Consider the following 21,344-nt stretch of genomic DNA (forward strand, 5'->3'; position numbering starts at 1 on the left):
TTGCCTCACTGAAAACACTTGCTTTAATACAGGTTTGTCCATGCAATATGTGCATTTGTCAGAACTTTCCTAGTGCACTTCAGGTAATTTATATACCTAAGTACACACGCTGTCATTTTTAATGCGTTTTGAGTAACACGCGCCGTCCAGCTAGAGCTCACCCTGCGTCACAAATAAAAAATACCAGCAATTTAGATTTAAGGAATAATATAATCAAATTTGCTTCCTAAAGGCCCTAAAAGTACCAACGTGACCAAAAAGAAAATGATCGTTTCAATCATTTTTCCTCCTCCTGATTTGAATCATGATTWAAGTCATTTCCACCCATCGGTAAGGGAAGCAGAGTCCCCTCCGTGCCATCCCGCAGGAGGCAGGGAGGATGTGGATACCTGTAGGGGCTGCAGAGGGGAAGATCTCCTCTCTCAGCTTATCCCTGATGGATATGCAGTGGATTTTCCTTGAATTTTCTTGGTCAGAACTGAGAGGATGGGTAAGGTTGTTTGGAGAAAAAGCTCTGCGGGAGCCCTTCTTTCACGGAGCACTTAGCTGTGCTGTCAGAAAATGAAACCCATTAGGCTGCTGCTTGTCCAGCTGATGCATCACTGCCTCCTTTCTTCTCTCCCTCTCTCCTCTCTCCAGGTTATTTCCAGGATTTGCTGAACAAATCGGAAAAGGCCCTTTATGAGGCTTTCCCAACCATGTATGGGGAATTGTACATGCAAAACATGAAGGTCTTCAAGGATTTGTACAGTGAGCTCCGCCGCTACTACAGGGGCTCCAACATCAACTTGGAAGAGGCCCTCAATGAGTTCTGGACGCGCTTGCTGGAGCGGCTCTTCAAGCTGATGAATCCCCAGTACCACATCACGGATGAGTACCTGGACTGCATGGTGAAGCATGCGGAGCAGCACAAACCCTTCGGGGAGGTCCCCAGGGACCTGAAGGTGAAGGCCACCCGAGCCTTCATTGCAGCGCGCTCCTACGCCCAGGGCTTTCTTGTGGGCAGCGACGTGGTCAGAAAGGTCTCTCAGGTAGGTCTGTGTTCTTCCTAGTCCGCCACTCTCACATTAGCAGGAGGCAATCAACTCCTTTTGGTTGGGAGAAAGGGGGATTTTATCTGCCTTCAGTTTTCACCATGAGGCCAGGAGGCATTTTTCAGTCTCATAAAGGACTGCTTGAGGGTTACCCATCAGCAGAAAGGTACAGGCAGCCGGGGCTGTTACAAACACGGAGAGCGCAGGAGACGTGAGCTATAGCCCGCCACAAACCAGACCTCTCCTCATTTTAACCGGCGTGGCAGCGTGCCAAGGAGATGCCAGTCACCCAGCATGTAAAGTCACTTTGTCACTTGCCCAGATTCGCAGCACTTTGCTAGCAGGGAAGGCGCYGTGCCTCTGAATCCCACCAGCTGCTTTCCCTCCGTGCTGGTGCCGTGCACTGCCATCACCTGCAAGGAGAGGCCCTCCAGGAGCTGGCAAAGGGATCGCTCTGCCCCGTGCAGTGACACTCATGCCCATCTGAAGTACAGGACAGTGTCTGGCCAGGATCCTTGAAAGCCAAGTGCAGCATTTTGAGCGGTTTTCAGCAAAAAGGTCCTTGTCAAGTGAGCAGATAGGAGTTTTTCTCGTGTGCCTCTTGATGGCAAGTTCATGTCAAAGCTGGTTGTTTGTTCCCTTCCTTCACACCTCTTACTGATCCTGTAGATGTTGTGCATCTTGTTGTCCAACTGCAAAGGGAGAAGCTGCCCTGAGCCCCCGTATTTTTGAGCACTCGCCGAACTCTTCCTTTAGTCTGAGCGAGAGCCACCACCGGTGCTTGGATTTTTGTCCTTTTCCRTGTTGCTTTGTATTTATGACGTTAGGAGAAAGCTTGTAAGGCTCGTGCTAAGATCAGAGGCTGAGACTAAGTGCTCCTGTCAGCTGGCAGCATTCCTTAAAAATAACTCATGGAGCTGAACGTCTTGCGGACCAATGCTGAATATTTTGGTGAGGAAGTCTAGGGGAAAGCCACTAGACCAGGGGAAATAAATTAGCAGGCTTGGTGCTCTGAAGTGTTAATATTGGGGCACAAGGAGCATCCYACTTTTCTTAAGGAGCCTTCCTTCTGTTCAGGCATTGGCAGCTGCCCCAAAATTGTGTTTGCTGCTGCTCTGAGGTCTGTGGGAGCAGGTGAAGACTTYAAGCTGGCCCAGACCAGGCAGTGGGACACGAAGCCCAACTGAGACAGCAAATTGCAGGGCCTGGGAGATAAACACCTGAGAAAGGAAAGCAAAAATCCCTGCAGAGGTGCAGGGTGATCAGGAGGGATATCCAAGCTGAGCTTGCTAGTTATTGCCTGCATTAAGGCTCTTCCCAAAAGTCCCAGGTCAAGGACTTTCCCAGAAGAAGAAATAATGTTCAGTGTCCAAAGCATGGCAGGGGGAGGCACTGCAAAATGAATTTTTCTGATCTGTCAGAACATGAATTACTAGAACAATCTTCCTTTTCCCAGTTCTCCATTGCTTCCTTTCTCTGGAGTAGTGTGGATTGATGTAAACGAATGCCATTTTCATAAGCTAGAAACAGTAAAATCATCTATTTTAATAGTAGCTTGCTTTTTCTTAGTGTCCTTAAAGAAGGCCAGTTCTTATTTTGAAACTGAATACATTGGATTTTCTTTATTCATTATGAGCTTTTCACTAAACTCTATTTTGTTTTAATAATGAAAATTGTCTATCAAATAACTTCTGTGCAAGTCCTGCTGTGGCTTACCGTACATATTTGTCTTGTTTTTTAATCTTCTATATTACTGTATGGTAAATGGCAACTTTCTTATTTACCATATGACTAACTTTCTAACACATGGTGCATCAAGCTGCATTTTGATGGAAATCTAATTAAAGAGGCATCAAAATGGAATATTAACATGTACTTAGCAGCTAAATGAGCATGTTGGATACATACAGGAAATAATGTTTCTCTAACCATGCTTTACATTACCAGCAAGTTGATAATTCAACAAAGACAATAGGATCATTCCTGGTCTTCACATCTTTAAGACTGCAGAATTAATGCAACCCAATCCTACTCCATCTTTATTCATGGCTTGGAAGAAGAGAGTTGGCTTCCTTCTTGCAGCTCCCAATTGTTTTTTGGGTGAACTAGCCGTAATAAATAATGTGAGTGAATAAATTGAAGCATACGGCCTCTTTTCACATGCTTCTTAAATGACTTWGCTAGAACAGGCTGGGCACAATTAGTGCATCCCAAGAGTTTTGTGACCTGGCTTTCGGTGGCTTTATTTAGAACATCAGCAGCAAGTACACACAAGCATACATTACATTTTATTTTGTTTAAAGGATTTCACTTATTTTAATGAGATTGTTTGTATAAACTGGCGTTGCAGTGARGTTTGTGTTTGTTTGGGCACACTCAAATTGAGCTGGATGAGGTGACCTCACAGTCGTGACCTCGTCCTTACATATTTCACAGATTTCTTTCTATATCCAGTAATATACTTAAATCAGAAGCCTTTAGAGATAAAAAGCCTTCAAGTTTTTATGCTGGTGGAGATGGTGCCGCTGGGAATCGGGCTGTGAAAACTGCAGTGTCACTGAGCAGGGCTGAGCTCCTGGGGGCTCCGGGAAGGTTGTTCCTGAGGAAGCCTCATCCCCATCTCTCCTTCCCTTTTCCTCTGGTCTCTAAGAGCCAAGATAGGGTTTACCAGCATCTGGCACAGCAGATGACCTGAAACAGGTCATGTTGCTCTAGTCTCTGCACCAAGGAACATTCTAAATCCTATTCAAGATTAAGGGAGGTTTGGGGTTATTTCAGGAGGAATTGCATCTCTCTTCCACCTGTTGTGACTTTCACCSAACCTTCCTCTGACAGAAGGTCTACAAATCAATGGATGTTGTTTGGAAAATTAAAATATTAACTTGGTGGGTGATTCAGTAGAAGAGAGAAGGGAATGGAGGGGTTGAGAGTAAAGGGTCCTGTGGTTYGGTAAGGTGTCTTGGTGATATTTATGAGTGCGAGTATGTGCGCAAAGGCTGAGCTTGTAATTGAATTTGGATTAAACATATAAATCAAAAGTTCGAGTTGTTCTTTGAAGGCACAGAAGAAGGGCATATTTTTCCTGCTATATTTCAGAAAGATCTAGCTCATTTTTCTCCAGAGCACTGCTGCACTGCTGTGTGCATGTCCTGCAGAGACTAAAACCCTTTGAACACCAAGAGCTGTCTGCACTCGAGACCATTCTGTACACTCAAGTGTCAATTCAATAGCGCCTGGCCTGTTTGATTAGTTGATTGCTTCTCCCATTCTACAGGAGTTTCACCTCCTGTGTCTCCACTTTATAAAGTTTATAACCACTATTATATTGCAGTTTAGGTAATACTGAGGGTAACTTAGGTCTCCTGGAAGTTTTTTCAGTGCAGAGAGACAGAGGCGGTGGCTGTTTTTCTTGGGACTTCTGCATTTTTGGGATTCTGTGCTATGAAAGTGTCCTGATAAACTCCCCGGTGGGAGCTTTTTGGTGAGAAGTCTTCCAGACTGAATGTTTGCCAACTTTTAGGGAGCTGGTGGAGAGAAACCAAGTTAGAGCCTCATCCTGCAGAACTTCCTCTCAGCAAATCATTTGTGAAAATTACTGGTTTTACTCTAATTGATTTAAACATTGCTGAGGAGCAGGAAAAATGAGGGAAACGAATGTCTCTTTCAATGGTGCTGAGAGTTACGACGTGCTCTCAATTTCCTGCCATATTATCTCTGCGTGTGCCCGTCCTCCGCTGGCTGGTAAGCAGTGACACAGCAAAGCCCAGCACAGCAACCCTGTTGTGGAGCTCGATCACGAGCCTTGCAAACCCGAGAGCTCTGCTCCCATCTTGAGCCGTGATCCGAGAGGCTATGAGGATTTCTGCTGTGCCTCCAGCGACTCACATCTGCCCTGGTGGCCCCATCAACAAGGCAGAGACACATCAGGCTTTGGAAGGGAGCCACAGAGAAACACCGAGCTCRGCTCTGGAGTCGAGCCCTGCTTGCAGGCTGATACCTGATGACAACCGCCTTGAAATGTCACTGCTTTCCGTGGCACGATGCTTTTTATGAGGCCGCCACCTGTTCCAGCTGCATTAGCTCATTGCTRCTCACATCAACTTCTCTATCTTCGGCTATAAAGTAGTTTTAATTAAAGTGATTTATTGTTCCGTATCACTTGGTCTCCTATTTTAAGATTTTTTTTCCCCAAAGGTATATTTATTTTTTCCTTATCATTTCATCACGTGCACTTTACGGGACTCTTCCCACTGATGTCACTSGGACCAGAATGGAGTATGTAGATTTTAACTGAACGATATCATAGAAACGATGTATTTTTAGGTTGAGCTTTGCTTTCTTTGGCATATTTATTTGTGTCTCTAACAACTAAATGAGGAGTGCCCTGGCTCCAAGCCATATCTCTTAGCGATAACTTTTCTTCAGATGCTTGGGAAATATCTTTTCAAAGTATTGTGCATTTCCTGTGGACATCTTAATGGAGTTTCTAGGTCATAAAACTAAGAAAGGACTATAGTTGTCTCTGAAGTTAAAGGAAAGCTGTAGCAGCACAGAGAATTAAGGTCATTATGGAAGCTATATAGCTGGAAGTTCTGTCCAAGTCAAGCTCTAATACTTGTACACTAAGATGTGGAAAATTATGTGTGAACACATTGGCCTGAAATGCAAGCAGGTCAAATCATGGCTTGTTTGAAGTCCACCGAGGAGACTTTATTTTGACTTTCATGAGGGCAGGTCTGTGAAGATGAACTGTAGAAATAATGACACCATAACATTGAGATGATTGCCTAGGGCCTTGCTGCTAGCTTGCAGTGGAAGAAAGTGGCTAACTTTATTTCCATTTACGTTTTGTTTGCTTGCAGTATATATTTTAGCAAGTTATTAAGCAGGCTTTTGTGTTAGTGATGCTCCACCAGGAAAACCTGAAGAAGTTGTACAGCTCCCACCAGCTCAAGCAGGACATGGTGGAAGGGGAGCGTGTCCCAACCACCCCTGGACCCCCAGTCCCCACTGGCAAGGGGCCCAGCTGGGCACCCCATGGATAGGGGAGCTGCAGGCCATGCGCGAGCTCTGGGCTCACGTCAGGGTTGCCCTGTTGGCTTTCCTGGTGTTGTCAATGACATTAGCAAACGTTGCTTGAGTCCAGGGGGCTTCTGCTTTCCTAAAGTGCCTCTAAAACCCAAGCTACAGTGACAGTGGCGCCGAGGGGAGAGTTAGCAGCCTGCGTTTCAGCACGAGCCGGGCCAGACCGAAGGTACTTAGAGGAATCAATTATTGTCATGTACTGTCTTCATGCTGTGCCACATTATTTAAAGATGAGCAATGATGGTAGCATGCACTTCCTCAGCAGACATGTGCGTGCCTCTGCTCTGGGGCCACCTGCCACGCGCAAGGGACATTGTGTATTGATCAGTTAACGGTAGCACAAGCCSGGAGGCCGGAAGAGCTTTCCATCAGGTTTTGGTTGGCGTCCACCAGCCGTTGAGCAGGAGGTGACTCATAGCATTTCCATGCCTTTTCCAGTCTGGAGGGGAAAAGCAGAACAAAGGAGGATGAAATGTCTTAATTAGCAGGTGGCGGGGGGTCAATCTCTGTGTTACCAGCCTGGAGGAACTGCTTTGCACTCACAGCAGGAATGTGTATAGGAGAGAGAAGAGGGATCCTCCTCGTGGTTCCCTGTGAGGTTTCTCTGTGGTTTAACCAGCCCTAAGAGTACAAGGTGTTTGGTGGGGCTGGGAGAGGAAGGTGTTTGGGGTTTGCTGCCACTGTTTTGATTTTCCTGTTTATTTAAGATTTTAATGCTCAGGTCTTTTTCGGTTCCTCATGACTTTATTTTCTAGATAGCGAAAGGGATTGGACATCAGCCTAAGGAGCACAAGATGTCTTCAGCCTAGCAACGGACACATTCTCCAGTGCCTTCACCCCATACAGACCACGGCGTAGCTCTGATGAAACCCTGCAAGAGCTGTTCCTTGCAGAGGAGGGTTTCTTTGCATGTGACTTTCATGTCTAGATCTAAGGGAGAAGGCCACTGAGTTCCTGATAACAGCAAAGGGACAAGGATCAAAGAAATCCTTGGTCCTGTTAAAATGAAGGGCTTTGCATTTCAGCTCTTCTAAAGCATATTGACTGAGCTATCAATGCTTTGGTAGCTCTGGCCAAGGAAAATAGTCACGTTTCTGCAGAAAGGTCCCCATCAGGGCAAAGGGACCTGTTGGTCATGTCCTAGAGAGAGAGCCAACAAGCTCTAGAGCCAACAAGAACTTCCAAGCCAACAAGTGTGGCTACCTGTGGCCTTCCCAGAGGAAGCATCTCCATAGATCCCATCATCCCTCTCTAAAAAATCCTGGCTAATGTAGAAAAAYAGATTTTTCACCTTCAGAAAGGCTTATTGGGAGGTTAGCCATTAATATCCTGCTTCAAAATACCCCCTGTAGTTCTTCTTCCCTGTGTTTGGTGTGTCTCTGTGGCCTGCCTGCGGGAAGGCAGCCGTGTGGACATAAGAGATTTGAATAATTCCATGGAGAAATAACTGAGCCCAGGCTTTTGCATGAGCGAAAACTTAATGCTTATCCTTTGTGCCAAGAGCTTAAGCTTGTCTTGGCGCCCGCCAAACTYGGCGGAGCAACAGTTGGTGCGCGAACGTGGCACCTGCTGCTCCCGAGAGCACTCGAGGCCCCGGGGACGGGGAGAGCGGAGGGCAGGAGATGCAGCCGGAGCTCCCTGGCCCCGTTTACACAAAGAACAAGCCCCTTTCCTCAAGCTGTCCGTGTGCAGTGGCCAGGGAAGCTCTTGGCGACTGTTCCAGCGGCAGCTCCGCGGGGCAGCTGTTCCCAGCAGCTCCCAACGGGTGGCCGGCGCCGAGGAGCTGCCAGCCGCAGGCCCCTCCACGGGCCGCGGCCTGGCCGGCAGCTGGCGGCGTCGCGGGGCGCTCCGGGCCTGCCAGCGCCCCGACGGAGGCAGCGGCCGCGAAGGGGCCCTTCGCCGTGACCCTCGCGTCGTACCCTGGCCCTTGTGCTTGCTGGGGAAAAGGCGGGCACGAAAACGAGGAGCTCTGCAAGCAGAAATGCTTGGGAAGCGGCCGCTGGGCCCTCACGGGCTGTGTGCAAAATGGCCTTGTTGCCTTTAGGGTACTGGGCTTTCCCCGTACYTTCAACCCAACCTCGGTGCTTTCCTGAACCAAGGCAGGTCATTTGCCGCTGTCCCCCACAGGATTTGGCTGGGTGCAGAATGGCTTTGTTTTCTCAGCGCTGATGACTTCCCTCTTCATCGTTTGGTAGCTGCCCTGCAGCCCCCGGAGGAGCGTGYGGTGCCCGCGGCAGCGGCGCTGCCCGTCTGTTCAGAAGCCAGAGCAGTTTGGCTTCCTCCGCTCCAGAAGGCCACCCGGCCCAGCCGCAGTTACCCAAGGCAGGGATGTGTGTGTGGAACCAGCTGTTCTCTGCTTCTCATCATTACCCTGAAAAGCCCCAAGCGTCCCGGCGCAGCTACGTGACTCGCGGTGCAGCGGGTCCCTGGATGCTTGGGAGCTCMAAGCTTTGCCCTGTGCGAGTTCACATCAGCCAAGGTTACGGTCGGATAGTCGATGCCAAGTGTGAATGGGAGCGCCTCTCAGACAGAGTTGTCTTGGGGACTTTCTTGCTCATGCAGGTTGTGTTGGACTCCTGCTGTGTAGCTCGTGTTTGTGAACATGCTGCAGAAGGAGTGGTGGGAGCTGCTTTCTCAGCCGCATTGCCTGTTCTGTACACTAGATAATCCATTTTCAGGAGGTCTTCAGCTAGAGAGCCTGTTAGCATTCAACACAGTCTTACTTGTTGTCTTTTCCTTTGCTGTTTAATCCTGGTTAATTAAACACAGGGTTGAAACAGAAGCGTTTCACCGTGAAAGTTTGTGATTCCCAGTGCTTGGCTGCAATCCTGGGTGGGAGAGGGTGGTCGCATGTGCCTTTACCTGCCTCTTCYAGGGACGAACTGGCCGCATCTCCATGCCTTTCAGTGGGACACGTCTTCCATCTCCTGGTGGCAGGGCCGCACTGCAGGCTGCAGAGCACATGGACACCCAGGCAGAGAGAAAACCCTCCAAGGAGAGTGAGGCCTTCATATGTTTGTTGTCTTTGCAAGGCTGAGCCCTCCAGGCTGCTGTGGAACTCTGCATTTTATCCAAAAGCATCTTGCTTTGGGAGCTGGTGGTCGCAGGGACAGGGAAGCAGTCTCTGTTCAGGGTCATAGACTTTTGTCCTGGACCTGAAGAAGGTTTCAATAAGGTTATATTTTGGTATATTATATATATATTATGTATTATGTATTATATATATTATATATTATATATTATATATTATATTATATATTATATATTATATATTATATATATTTATTTTTTGATAAGGCACCAAGGAAACTTGCCTGCAGACTCTTAGGTTTATTTTTGTAAATAAGCACAACAGGTGCTGAGCTTTCTGGTTAGTGCATGGACACTAACGCTGTGGYGATGGATCAGGTTAGTTTAGTCCGAGGCTGGCAAGGCTGTCTCCAACATCACATCTGTGAAGCGCTTGGGTACACGTGCAATGTGTGAGCACCACAAGCTTTGTACTGTGGTGTAGGTTGGCCTCCTTGGCCTGCTGTTCAGGTCTTTCCCTGTATTTCCTGCTGTCTTCTTTTCCAAAGATGAACCTGAGACCTCCCAGTTGTGCCTGCAGCTGGGAACCTGCAGATGCAGTTAGAAGAGGAGGCTGCACCTGCCAGGTGGTGCAGCAAACCCTTCCTGCCCGAATTGCTCCAATGGAGGGCTGCTGATTGCAGAGGCTCCAGGGCATTAACCCAGCGTGTGTCCATATCACCAAATTGCAGCTTGTTGGCACAGCCTAGGCAGTCCCACAGGAGGGACACGAAGGCTCAGCTGGTGRAGGTGCTTGGCACAAGGCTGCAGGGCTAAGCTCAGTGCAAGAAGTTTGTTGCCTGCCTCTGAGCCTCCAAGAAGTTATTCAGAAGTTTGGTATTGTAGTGGTGGTGCTCCACCTGTGAACAGGTTTTCTTGTTGTGCACTTGGCTGGTGGGTCCCATGACTGAGATGGGGCCGTGGGTCACTGAGTCCAACTCCCTAAAAACACCACCAWGCCCCAGGTCCTTGAGCCTCACTGATGACTCTAAGCACTCTTTGGTGCAGTCCTTGTTTTTCATGCTGGCTCTTGTTCCTTTTGGTTTGCTGCAGCATGGCCAGAGCACGCCAGGCTGTCCTTGTGCCACTTTCCCAGGGGTTCCTGGCACAGGCCAACCCCAGGTGGCAGGGGAATGGCACGTTGGCATGCTCCAGGGTCTCTGCTCACATCCAACTTGTTCCTAGTCCCCTCGAGGCAAACACAGGCAGAGGAACTGGCCCCTGCCCCAGAGCTCATACTCCTATAATGGAGACACCATTCAGGGGATGGCAGGAGGGAAGGAGCAGCACAAGGAGGGGAAGCAGCGTGCCCAAAAGATGCCTCACAGCCCTGAGTCCTGCCTGGGGAACCTTCACCAGCCCGTGTTGATATCTCTGTGTCTCTCTGCCCTAGGTCTCGCTCAGCCATGAGTGCACCCGTGCCGTCATGAAGCTGATGTACTGTCCCCACTGCCGGGGCATGTCCAGCGTGAAGCCATGCAACAACTACTGCCTCAACGTTGTCAAGGGCTGCCTGGCCAACCAAGCAGACTTGAACACCGAGTGGAAGTACCTGATGGGTAAGGCAGTTGTGCTATCTACCAAGAGCACCTTTTGGACCCCCCTGAGATGGTGGTTGGAGGGTGAAGAAGGCCAGCTAGACTGCAGGGACAGTTTTGCTTGGGGACTTTATAAGTCATCTCCCCTTCAATCCATAGTAATCATACTATGGATTGTAGTAATCATTTTATTCCCTCAGTGATGGTTAAATTTCTACTCCCTGCAGCCTTCTGCTGACCAGAATAATTTCCTGTCCAACTGGGCTCAGCATCAGGCCTCCATTATGAGCACAGCACCACTGTGAACCTTGTGTTTCTGCACAGACCTCACCTAGGCCTCACAGAAGTCCTCTGAGGTCCTTGTGCCAAGTCCTGCTGGTAGTCTTTGCCAATGCAAGGAACTGAGTTGAGTTCCTCACAAGTTTGAAGGGGTGGTGGGCTTTCTCCGTGCCCYGTCAGGCTGGGCTCCTGCTCGCAGGAGATGAGCTCTGTGCCCCACAAATAGCATCAGTCCTTTACAGCAGTGCCACAGGTGGCACTACGCGCTGTGGGGGGCTGGAGGATGCAGGAGATGTTTTATTGTTAGTCAGCTAAGTGCCTGGAATAATTCACTTGGTGGCTTCATTATTCATGAAGAATGTGGGCCGTGCAAACTCATGCTGAAYAAGCTTTTCTGCAACATCACACCATCTGCCGTGACACTCTCCTGCCAGGCGGATGGGTGAAGTATCAGGAGTTGGAATAAAATAATTAATCACTCCTAATGAATCRCTCCATTTGCTAATGGTACCATTCTTCAGCCTAGACCTAGGGATTTGACCCTTCTTATAGAGAGAGAAAAATCAACATGAAGCCGTCACAGTTGTTTTCCTCCATATGGAGAGGCCACAGGAACGTGGACACGCTCTGTTCCACATGAAGAGTGGCCACCACTGCACCCTGCCAGATCCCAGCCCTGCTGGGAGGTTTTTGGTGGGCCCTGGGGGACACTAACCACACTGGAGCATCTGGGGTCACGTGTAGCTGAATGCCAAGTCCCTAAATCCTGATGTAGCTTATGTGTGGCCTGGCCTCTAAGCTCCTGAGCACTAAAAGCAGAAGTGGTTGGGAACTGAGTCCAGAGCTCCTCAGGGATAGACAGCAACTCARCGGTGGCTTCCAGAACTATAATTTTCAGTTTACAAACTCAGACTCTGTAAAAATCCCATTTCAGGTGCCTCAGCCAGTTGTGGCTCTGCTCTAAGATCGCCTTCCAAGTTTTGTTGGACACTGTCAGCCTTCATAGGCAGTGGCATTTCCCAGTGCYCTGAGCCAGTGGGCAACTAGCTTGTCCTCCCTTCCAACCAAGCGGAGTGCTGAAGAACATGTGGTGTGGGCAGGGTTGGTTCTGCACTCCAGCAAGACAGGAGCACTGCCCAGGCTCAGTCACTTGCCACTTGCAGGAGCTGACCTCTGTTCCTCTGCCATTGCAACACCCAAAAAYAGTGAATTTTGAATGTTGTCCCGTTCCAAAGGAAAATCAATGTGTGTGGGGGAAGAAGTGAGAATGGACAGGTGTTTTTCAAAAGTCAGCCTGCTGAGGGACCAAATATTATCCCACCCAGCATGAGGGTTTGCTCTGACTCTGGTTTGTACAAAGTCTGCTGAAAGGGTGTCTCTGTTGGTATTTTGCTAGATTCTCTGATAGTGGTGGCTGATCGCATCGATGGACCRTACAATGTAGACACTGTAATAGGAACTATTCACATGAGGATTGCTGAAGCTATTTCTAACTTGCAAGAAAACAAAGACTCAATCACAGCCAAGGTAAGAGCGTGTGCCCTGCCCTGACTGCCTATACACCGTGGGTAGTYGCTAGGGCTGTTTTTTCTGCTCACCAGTCACCTGAATTAAGGGAGATAAAAGCAGAAAGATTAAAAGCCCACTCTTCTAATGATGAGCGGCCACTCATCCTATACTGAGAAAAACCTTCTCCAGCATTTTCAGGTCTTCCTGTCAGTCACATCAGCCAGCTTCCCTTAGGTCCAGGCATGCAGGATGATGCTGAGTTTGCAGTACCCGTGGGAAACCTAGTGCCATTTGCTCTCAGGAGCCTCGGTGTCTGCGTCCAAAGAGCTTTAAAGCATTTTCACTGAACTGAGGCTTTTGCAGAAAGTTCACAGCCCTTTTCAGAGGCAGAGAGCAGCTGCTACAGCCTAGGGGGATGTTCTGCAGTGAAACACAGGGTGCTCAGGTTGGGTTTATGGGACAGGCCTGCAATCTGACAGTCAATCTGGAGACTGTGAAACAGGCTCTCCTGACGCTCACCTGTCTTTCAAGGAGCTCTCTGCAGAAGCTCTTTTCTTTTGGCCTCTATTTCTAGTATGTTCATCCATTAACCACGATCCCSTCAATGGATGCAAGTGAAGAATGCACAGCTTTGGCAAAAACCAAACCAAAAAAAAAAAAACCCAAAACAGCAGCCTGCTAAGGCTTCTGCTTTYTGCTTTATGTCCTTCAAACACACCACACCATTGAGGTTTGTTGTCACCTGGAGGACTCTGGCCAAGACCAGGACGCTGCTGATGGCTTTTGGGTTCCACTAGCAGTAGCACCAAGCGGCTGCCACAAGCTGTGCTGTCGATACCAGTTGGCATTTGAGTTCTTGCTTTCTCTGCACTAAAGGGATTCTGCAAAGTCGGATTTATCAAAAGCATCTGACAACACACAGGTAATCGGACCAAGCTCTGAGTCAACTTTTTGAATCAGATGGCCTTCCTCACGAGGACTATTGTTTCCTGAATCAAATCAACACTGTAAAAAGCCCACGTGAGCTTTGGCATCTGCTTAAATTTGGCTCTGTGAGCACACTAGTTACACACAGCTACAGTGAGACTCAGCTGCCTGAGCCCAAGGTGTCTTCAGGAAGATGTTATTCTGTGTACTGATCRTTGTCCAGAGGCTTGAAAGACTGAGAGAAACAGGCACCTCCAAGGAGCCCCTCATTTCATCCTAAAGGAGAGACCTTTAGCAGAGTCGTGCCTTTGAAGCACTTCTGCCCTCCACTGGCTAAAGGGAATCTGAGCAGGCAGTTGGGATAAGAGGAAATATCCAAACATAAATCAGTTCTGGCTTTGAAATGACCAACCTGACAGATGATGGCATGTTTATGCAGCAGCCCTCCCCTGCTGCACGCCCATGGCTAAAGTCAGCAGAGGTGTCCCACCCTAGTCCACTGTCCAAATCAGTGAACCTCATATGCTCTTGGCCTTCAAAGCCCACACCTCTGGTGTTATGAATGTCACCAACTCCCATCGTGTTCTTTGAAGACCTCCCAGAATTGGTTTTGAGTACAAGAACAGATAAGCTTACTAGAAATAATCTAATATCAACATCAGTGATTCATCCAAAAGCATGTGCTCATTTTGTGTTTGTGATGAACATTCGGCCTGATGGTAGTAGCCAAGAGTAGTTCCTGCCTGAAAATAAATCATGGCACATGAGTGATCTGACCAAAAACTAAGCCCAAGTCTCAGAGATCTGGTAAGTAGGAAATATTAGTAAATAAATAAAAATAAAAACATAAGCAAAAAGTGATATTTAATTAAGAAACAAGTATCAAACGACAGGACAGAGTATGGTTTGTTTTTCAGGTTTTCCAAGGCTGTGGAAATCCCAAAATCAATACAAAAGGCTCCAGTAGTGAAGATAAGAAAAGACGGGGGAAGGTCACGTTAGAAGCAAAATCCTCTGCGCAAGCGCTGGAGATGCTGGTGAGTTTGTCTTCAGAGCTCCTTTCACATAATGGTTGAGGTTGGAAGGGACCTCTAGAGATCATCTAGTCCAACCCCAGCAGGGACACCCAGAGCACGGGGCACAGGGTGGCATCCAGGCGGGTTTTGGAGACCTCCAGAGAGGAGACTCCACAGCCTCCCTGGGCAGCCTGTGCCAGGGCTCTGTCACCCTCACAGTGACKAAGTTCCTCCTYACCTGGAGATGGAACTGCCCAGGTTTCAGCTTACACCCATTGACCCTTATCCTGTCACTGGCCACCACTGAGATTTCCACCACTGGTTTCCTGCTGGCATCGCAGACTGCACACAGGGGTTGGCTCTGCAGAGACTTGGGAATCAGGAGACAGGGAATCAGGAATCCCATGACGTTTCTTTCACCACAGGTTTTAGATGCCAAAGGGAACCTGACAAGTCTCAAGTCTTACTGGGTCACCTTGCCCAACGTGCTGTGCAGCAAGAAGGTGACGGCCGGCTCGGGAGCAGACGACAAGTGCTGGAACGGGATGACCAAGGGCAGGTATGTGGAGGGGGCCAGGGACACGTCTCCTCAGCATCCCTCAGCCTCCACCTTAGCCCCTCCTGCTGGGACASACTGGCATGAAATCCTGCTGGGGTGAAATCCTGGCTGGTACCGTGACCAGCACTCAGCCTCCTGCATTTGGGAGCCCAGAAGAGCTCTGGGGGCCTCATCCTGCCCCCAGACACGGGTCAACGTGCACGGCCTGCCTAGCCTACATGCAGAACCTGCCTGGTAAGCCAGTGCCACCAGCCTGCAGCTTCTTCACATTCCAGAATTGATGGGTTACTACTGGCACCTGAAAGAGGGAGAGGGGAGCCTAGTGTGGGGGAGGCACCAAAGCCTATTTCTTCCCTTCGTAGTTACCTGCCCGAGGTGATGGGGGACGGCCTGGCCAACCAGATTAACAACCCAGAGGTGGAGGTGGACATCACCAAGCCGGATATGACCATTCGCCAGCAGATCATGCAGCTGAAGATCATGACGAACCGCCTGGGCAACGCCAACATCGGGAACGATGTGGACTTCCAAGACGCGAGTGAGTGCGGCCCAAATCCCAGGGCCCGGGCAGGGGACCACGCACGGGCTGGGGTGGCCTGCAGGGTCCCCAGGACGTGGCCAAGCCCCGCRGAGGGGCCGGGGCTGCGCGGGGTTTCACCCACGCGCCTGTCTCATGCCCAGCCTGTCCCCACGTGTGCAGGTGACGACACGAGCGGCTCCGGCAGCGGCGACGCCTGTCCCGACGACGTGTGCGGCAAGAGACTCGCTAAGAGCCCCAGCACCAGGCCGCCCGAGACGCACGCCATCCCCAAGCAGTCGGGACACGGYGTCAGCGGCGCCAGCAGCAGATCGTTGCCTTCCGCCTTCCTCCTCCTCCTCCTCCTCTCGGTGGCTCTCCTGGCCACGCAGCGCTTGTGGCGGTAACTCACTGGCACAGCCGGGAAAGAGACTGCGGCCGAGGGCGTCACTTTGCCAAAACCAACCACCCGACCGACCGACCGACAAAAAGGACATATGTAATTCTCCTTGGCAAAAAAAAAAGAAAAAGGAAAAAGGAAAAAAAAAAAAGGAAAAGAAAAAAAGAAAGGAGGGAGGAGAAAAAGGTTTCAGTTGTTTGCTAGTTCTGACAGCGCTCGGGCTGTTTTCTTCTTTCTTGGTCTCTTCCCCCGTGCTGGGCCCTCYTTTCCATACCTCACTGCTTTACTCTTGGCGTTGCCCCGGGTGGGCTGCAGCGAGGCGTCCCGGGGCCGCCGTTCCCGCCTGCAGCGGGATCCGCCGTTCCCGACCCCGCACCGCGCCTGGGGGCCGGCAACCCCGCGCTCCGCACCGCGCTGCAGCGCGTGGAGAGACCGCGCCGGTCAGCGCCGCGGCCGGGGAGGCTCTGCGCCACCCTCCGCCTTTCGTGCGCACGCAGAGATGCTCCTTCCCCTCCACCCTTGGCCGTGGCGGCTCTGAGCGGTTTTGGTGGGTCCTAGCGGCCGGTTTGGCAGTGGCTGTTGGACCCCGGGGTGCCGAAGGCGCCGTTTCTTTGGCAAGGCCACAAGTGGGTGTCTTGACTAGAGCTCGTAGCTGATGGCAGTGTCCAGCGTAGGTCTCCTACATCTAAGTGACTGGGAGTGAGTGTTAGGGGTGGGGTTGGGGGGGGTGTTTCTTTGCATGCTAGTTGGAAAGCCATTTTTTTAACCCGAGTTAAGGAGAAGACCCAGTTTCTACCTGCAGTGCAGTACCGTGGTAGGGAAGCGAGAGAGAGGAACACGCGGAGCTGGAGGCTGCGCGGGACGGACGGACAGATGGACGGGGCCGCCCRGCACGGCCCCGGTCTGGGTAATGAGGAAGAGGGGCAGAGGGGCCGGTGCTTCGCAGCCCTCCACGGTGTCTGTGCCCAGGGGATGGCCCCACAGGTAGCGCCCATGGGGGACGGGAAGGGGGGTGTTGGGGGTATTTTTCTTTCGGTGTCTGTTTTTCTCGTTGAATCATGTTTTTTGGAGTGAATTCCTGCTTTCCCTCCCCGTCCTGCCACGCGCTCCTCCCTGCGGAGGGGACAGCACAAGGAACCACAGTCCCGTGCCAGGCCGGGCAAGGACGGCGGCAGCTCCTCAGCCCAGGCGGGTACCACCGGCCGGCTGTCACTGAGCKGTTGTTCCCATCATGGTGACACCCGTGCAGCCTGTCCGGGCTGTGCGCCTCTTCCAGCAGGTTAAAACAGAGCTAATTTAGTGGGGCTTCAAAAACAGGAGCCCCCAAATCCTTCCACAACAAGGACAGTCCCAAGACCCACCAAAGCCCAGAGGCAGAGATATGCAGCACAGGGTGTAGATGGACTTATTTACTTCTACATATATGTCAAGTTCCACATTCMTTTTACTACTCTAAACAAATACTGTTTTTGCGGGGGGAACAGGATTGCCAATAAAAGGATTAGCCTTCAGTTGCATAAATTCCTACTACCAATCTTGCAGAGATCCTGCAAATGCAAGAGAGGACAGGGCATTAAAAATTGCACCCTCTGCAAAATAAAAAAGGGAATGGGAGGTTTGAAGACTTTATAGGAACGAATCCCARGGTCCATGTTTCACTTTATGGGACGATTGGGAAGTTTTGCTSTTTCCTTTTGCCTGCAGCGAGTTGGCTGCCAGCCTGTGACACTCCAGGTAGCCTGTGGGCGCAAAGGGGCCCGTGTTGAACGCGAAGCCGGGAACGTGGTGTTGGCCCAGCTCACGTTTTAGCTGTTTCCTATTCCCATTACAGGTCCTTTCGCAATAATATAACCTCGCAGCCCACTTTGCTGCGGAAAAGCCTTGAGAAACAGTCCGTGTGCAGCAGAAACGCTCCCCGATACTGGCCTGTTTTGCCAGCTTCTTGCTCACACTTCTGATGTGTTGCAAAAATGGGGGCCTGCAGGAAGCTGTCCAGGGCTGTCCCCCCGCGATGGGGATGTCTAGAGCCYGGGAGCGCCGGGAATCACGGACTTCCAAGTGTCTCCGTCTTTCAGCCTGCTCTTTTGTGCCATAACATGTATCTTTTACCCAGGGGTGAGGGTTGTTAGAGGCTTCGAGAGCGCAGCTCCTTCTCATGTACCGATGATGACAAACTGCCTGTTGTTCTCCGGTGGGCTTGGTAGGGGCTACGGCATAACAAAATATCCAAGGTCCACCTTTGCTTTAAGCAGATGCATTTCTATCTGCGGGAATAAGAGTTATTTCACTTATTGGCATAGCTGGACAGTTATCTCTTTCTTTCTGTTACCAAGGTACTTGTAACTCTCTTGCACTGTTTATCTAAAGTTGAAATATGTTCTTTGAATCCTTGTATAAATAAAAAGGCTGGAGACTTAAGTCTGTAGTTACAGGGCTGTTTTATTTCTTATACTGAGAGTATAAGGCTTTTCCCTTTTGTTTTTTTCCTCTCTAAGTCATGGATAAAGGCCAGGTCAGTAGCCCTGAAGAGGGATACCTTGCTTTAAAACAGAGGGTTTGTAGAAGCATAGTGAACATATTTGGAGTATGAGTTTGCCCTGCAATCAAACCTGTATAATATGGACCAAAACTGCTGGGATTTGCTGGATGTGGAAACCAGATGAGTCTAACTTCAACTCATCAAGGCAGGTGTGCAAGTTCATCTGCCTACAAGCAAATATCACTTAGATTTAATAAATTGAGCAATAGCCTTGAGTCAGTAGGCTTTTCGTTAGTGTAACGTCCTGCAGTTGCAGGTATTTATTTGTGACGCACAAATTTATATCAGTGCAGATAAGCTTACAAATGTTAAGCCAGTTGACTTCCCAGGCAAAAGATGGGGGTTATTTGCAACTGGAAATTATAATCATGGCAGATGTTAGTGAATTAGGAGTTAACGGTGAGTTTAATAACATGTTATTATGAACTAATGCTTACAGAAGACACAGGACTTGAAGACAGTTATTATTATTATGGCATTGCATGTCTCTTTCTTTATCATATATTGCATATTGCTTTCCTTTCCAATATCACTGTGCCTCACAGGGGGCTCTTGCCACGTTGCCGCTGCTGGAGGTGCAGCAAAGGAGCAGCCCAGTCTGAAACCAGGGCTCACTCTTAATTAGAGACCCTACGAGACCACACCTGGTAAGTAATTTACTCCCTCCAAGAGAGCAATGGACCTGGCGCGATTACTTTGGATGGAGCTGCATGGGTTTTACCACCATTTCAGCACATGCCTCGTGCACACAGGGTGACAAGGGCATCATAAAGTGCTGCCATCAGCTTTTCTTTCTAAAGTTTCCCGATGGAGGGAGCAGGGCCGGGTGCCCACGACGCAGCCCCGTGCTCGAAGCCCTAACCCTCAGGTAAGCAAGGAGAGCGGCTGAGCCCAGCTATACTGCCAAKACAGACCATTTCCTGGCTAGTAAAAGGATTTTTGTTGCGGGGAAAGGTAGGTAGATCTATTTTTTGTCCTTTATTATCCCTATTTTCTCTCCTTGCAGAGGCAGCCTGTGGACTTCCGTGTGGTYCCCCAGGCCATCTGTGTGCAGGAGGCCGTGGGGCCCTGTGGGTCTTTGTACAGCTGCCCAAGGCCACCATAGAGACAAGTATGGGAGAGGCTCTGCAGGCCTTCGTGCGGCCTCCMCGGGCCTCAATGTGCTCGTGGCCTCAGGGGTGATCCAGGCCTTTGTGGAGCCTCCCTAGGCCTCCRTGTGGACCTGATCGACGGAGCTGAGAGGCGTCGACCATGGTGAGCGTTCCTATCCCAGACTGGCAAATAGACGAGGGGGTGGTGAAAAGTCCATATCATCTTCCTCATGGCAAGAGGCAGAGGGGCCGSAGGGCGATGCCGGCTTCACAACATYCCCGTTGCAGTCACCACGTCCTCCTCCTTGGAGCCTGCAGCCTCCAGCAGGGAAATCTCTTTTTCCCTCTCGTTCCACCCATTCCCACCTCCACCTTGGGCCTTTTGGAACTTTCTGTGGATTTCTTTCCCCTCTCCAAAGCATAAAGCTGCCCCAGTTCACCCCAGTGAACCCCGGAGCACTCAAGTCCAAACGTTTCYCCCAGTGCAATCCCCCTCTCGCTGCCAAAGTTTTCCCAGCGGGAAAAGCAAAGCACTTGATCCCAGCAGGAGCAACTGCAGAGGCTCTGCCAGGGTAAGAGTGAGGATCCTGATCAGATGCAACTCGAAGGACCTGTCCAGAGCTGCACAAGGAACAGGGAGGACTCAATCCCATGGCCCTATTCTGCCCACCATCTCCCCCAGGAAGCTCAAAAGTGCTTAGGAAGCCAAAGGCAGAYGGATGCTGGAGGCTGCAGGTCCCCTGGGACCCCAGCAAACTCCCCAGCATTGGCACCACAGGGGTGTGAAAGGAAAATATGGGAAAGAGGGGAGGAGAACAGGTAGGGGAAGGAAGAGGCAGGCAGGGAATGGTGCGTCCCAGAGCCTGAAAGGGAGATGAGAAGGCAGCAGAGGTGGCAGACTTTTCAGGCTGCCACACCGTGTTGACAAAGGTGACAGAAACCCACGGATTGCAGAGGGATAGTCCTTGGAGAGTCAGTCCCACAGTCATCTTGGTGCTTCAGCACCTCCTCGCTGACAGGGTAAGGAGGGAGACACGGCTCTTCATCCGCATGCTGAGGAGGCCAGGAGACATCAGGAGACAGATGGAGCTGAGGATGGAGAGAAGCAGCCCCTTCCTGCAAGGAGCCAAAGTTTGTTCCTTTTGTTTTCCTTTTTTCTTTTTTTTTTTTAATAGCAATATTGTTTGCCCCCTAAAGAATGCAGGGGGAAAGAATCTCAGAGGCTTGGTGATAACTATTATTTTTACTTGCATTTCTAAGGTCCCTCTCGAAAACGTAGGGTATAAAGTTTGTGTCAGAAAAAAAAAAGAGCCTATCTTAGCGAAAAGACAGCAGTAGTTTGGGCTATGTATGTCATCCATACGCTGCTAGAGGCTTGCATTGCACTTCCATCGGAGTCCTCAGTTAAGTTCCATGTTCTGTCTGAAAAACAGAGGTGCCACCAGTGCAAAGCGGAGGCACTTCTGAGCTTTCCACCAGGAGGCCATGGGTCTCCTTGGGACATTTCCCTCTCAAAAACAACTCGCCTGGAAGCCCCTTTTTCTCAGTAAGGCTTACAAACACGTGTAAGGGAAGAGAACTGAATTTCGGAACCCCCTCGGGCAGCAGAGTCCTTAGCATCACGCCAGATGGATACCCACCACCACCTGCAATGCTCCTCAGCACCCTGAGGCAGCAAGGAGAGGGGCTGTGCGGGGGCTCCACCACCCAACAGGCTGCTGATAGCAGCGGTCCCRAGGTGCTGGAGCCCCAGGGAGGGCTGCAAGGACCCCCCTGCTCTC

The 21,344-nt window shown here is 50.2% G+C and overlaps 1 protein-coding gene across 1 annotated transcript in view; it reads left to right on the forward strand.

Moving 5' to 3' along the window:
• The window catches only part of GPC1 (glypican 1), a 57,768-nt gene extending 39,843 nt beyond the window's left edge, over nucleotides 1–17,925 (forward strand). The window contains exons 2-8 of the mRNA XM_026038722.1: nucleotides 640–1,031; nucleotides 10,582–10,747; nucleotides 12,402–12,532; nucleotides 14,359–14,478; nucleotides 14,883–15,016; nucleotides 15,379–15,554; nucleotides 15,717–17,925. Coding sequence (XP_025894507.1) covers nucleotides 640–1,031; nucleotides 10,582–10,747; nucleotides 12,402–12,532; nucleotides 14,359–14,478; nucleotides 14,883–15,016; nucleotides 15,379–15,554; nucleotides 15,717–15,940 — 1,343 coding nt within the window. The 3' untranslated portion in view covers nucleotides 15,941–17,925. The remainder of the gene's footprint in view (nucleotides 1–639; nucleotides 1,032–10,581; nucleotides 10,748–12,401; nucleotides 12,533–14,358; nucleotides 14,479–14,882; nucleotides 15,017–15,378; nucleotides 15,555–15,716) is intronic.
• The last annotated feature ends 3,419 nt before the right edge of the window (nucleotides 17,926–21,344 follow it).

The sequence above is a fragment of the Nothoprocta perdicaria genome, unplaced genomic scaffold (assembly GCF_003342845.1).
Source record: "Nothoprocta perdicaria isolate Ctin4 unplaced genomic scaffold, notPer1 scaffold_217, whole genome shotgun sequence".
NCBI lineage: Eukaryota > Metazoa > Chordata > Aves > Tinamiformes > Tinamidae > Nothoprocta > Nothoprocta perdicaria.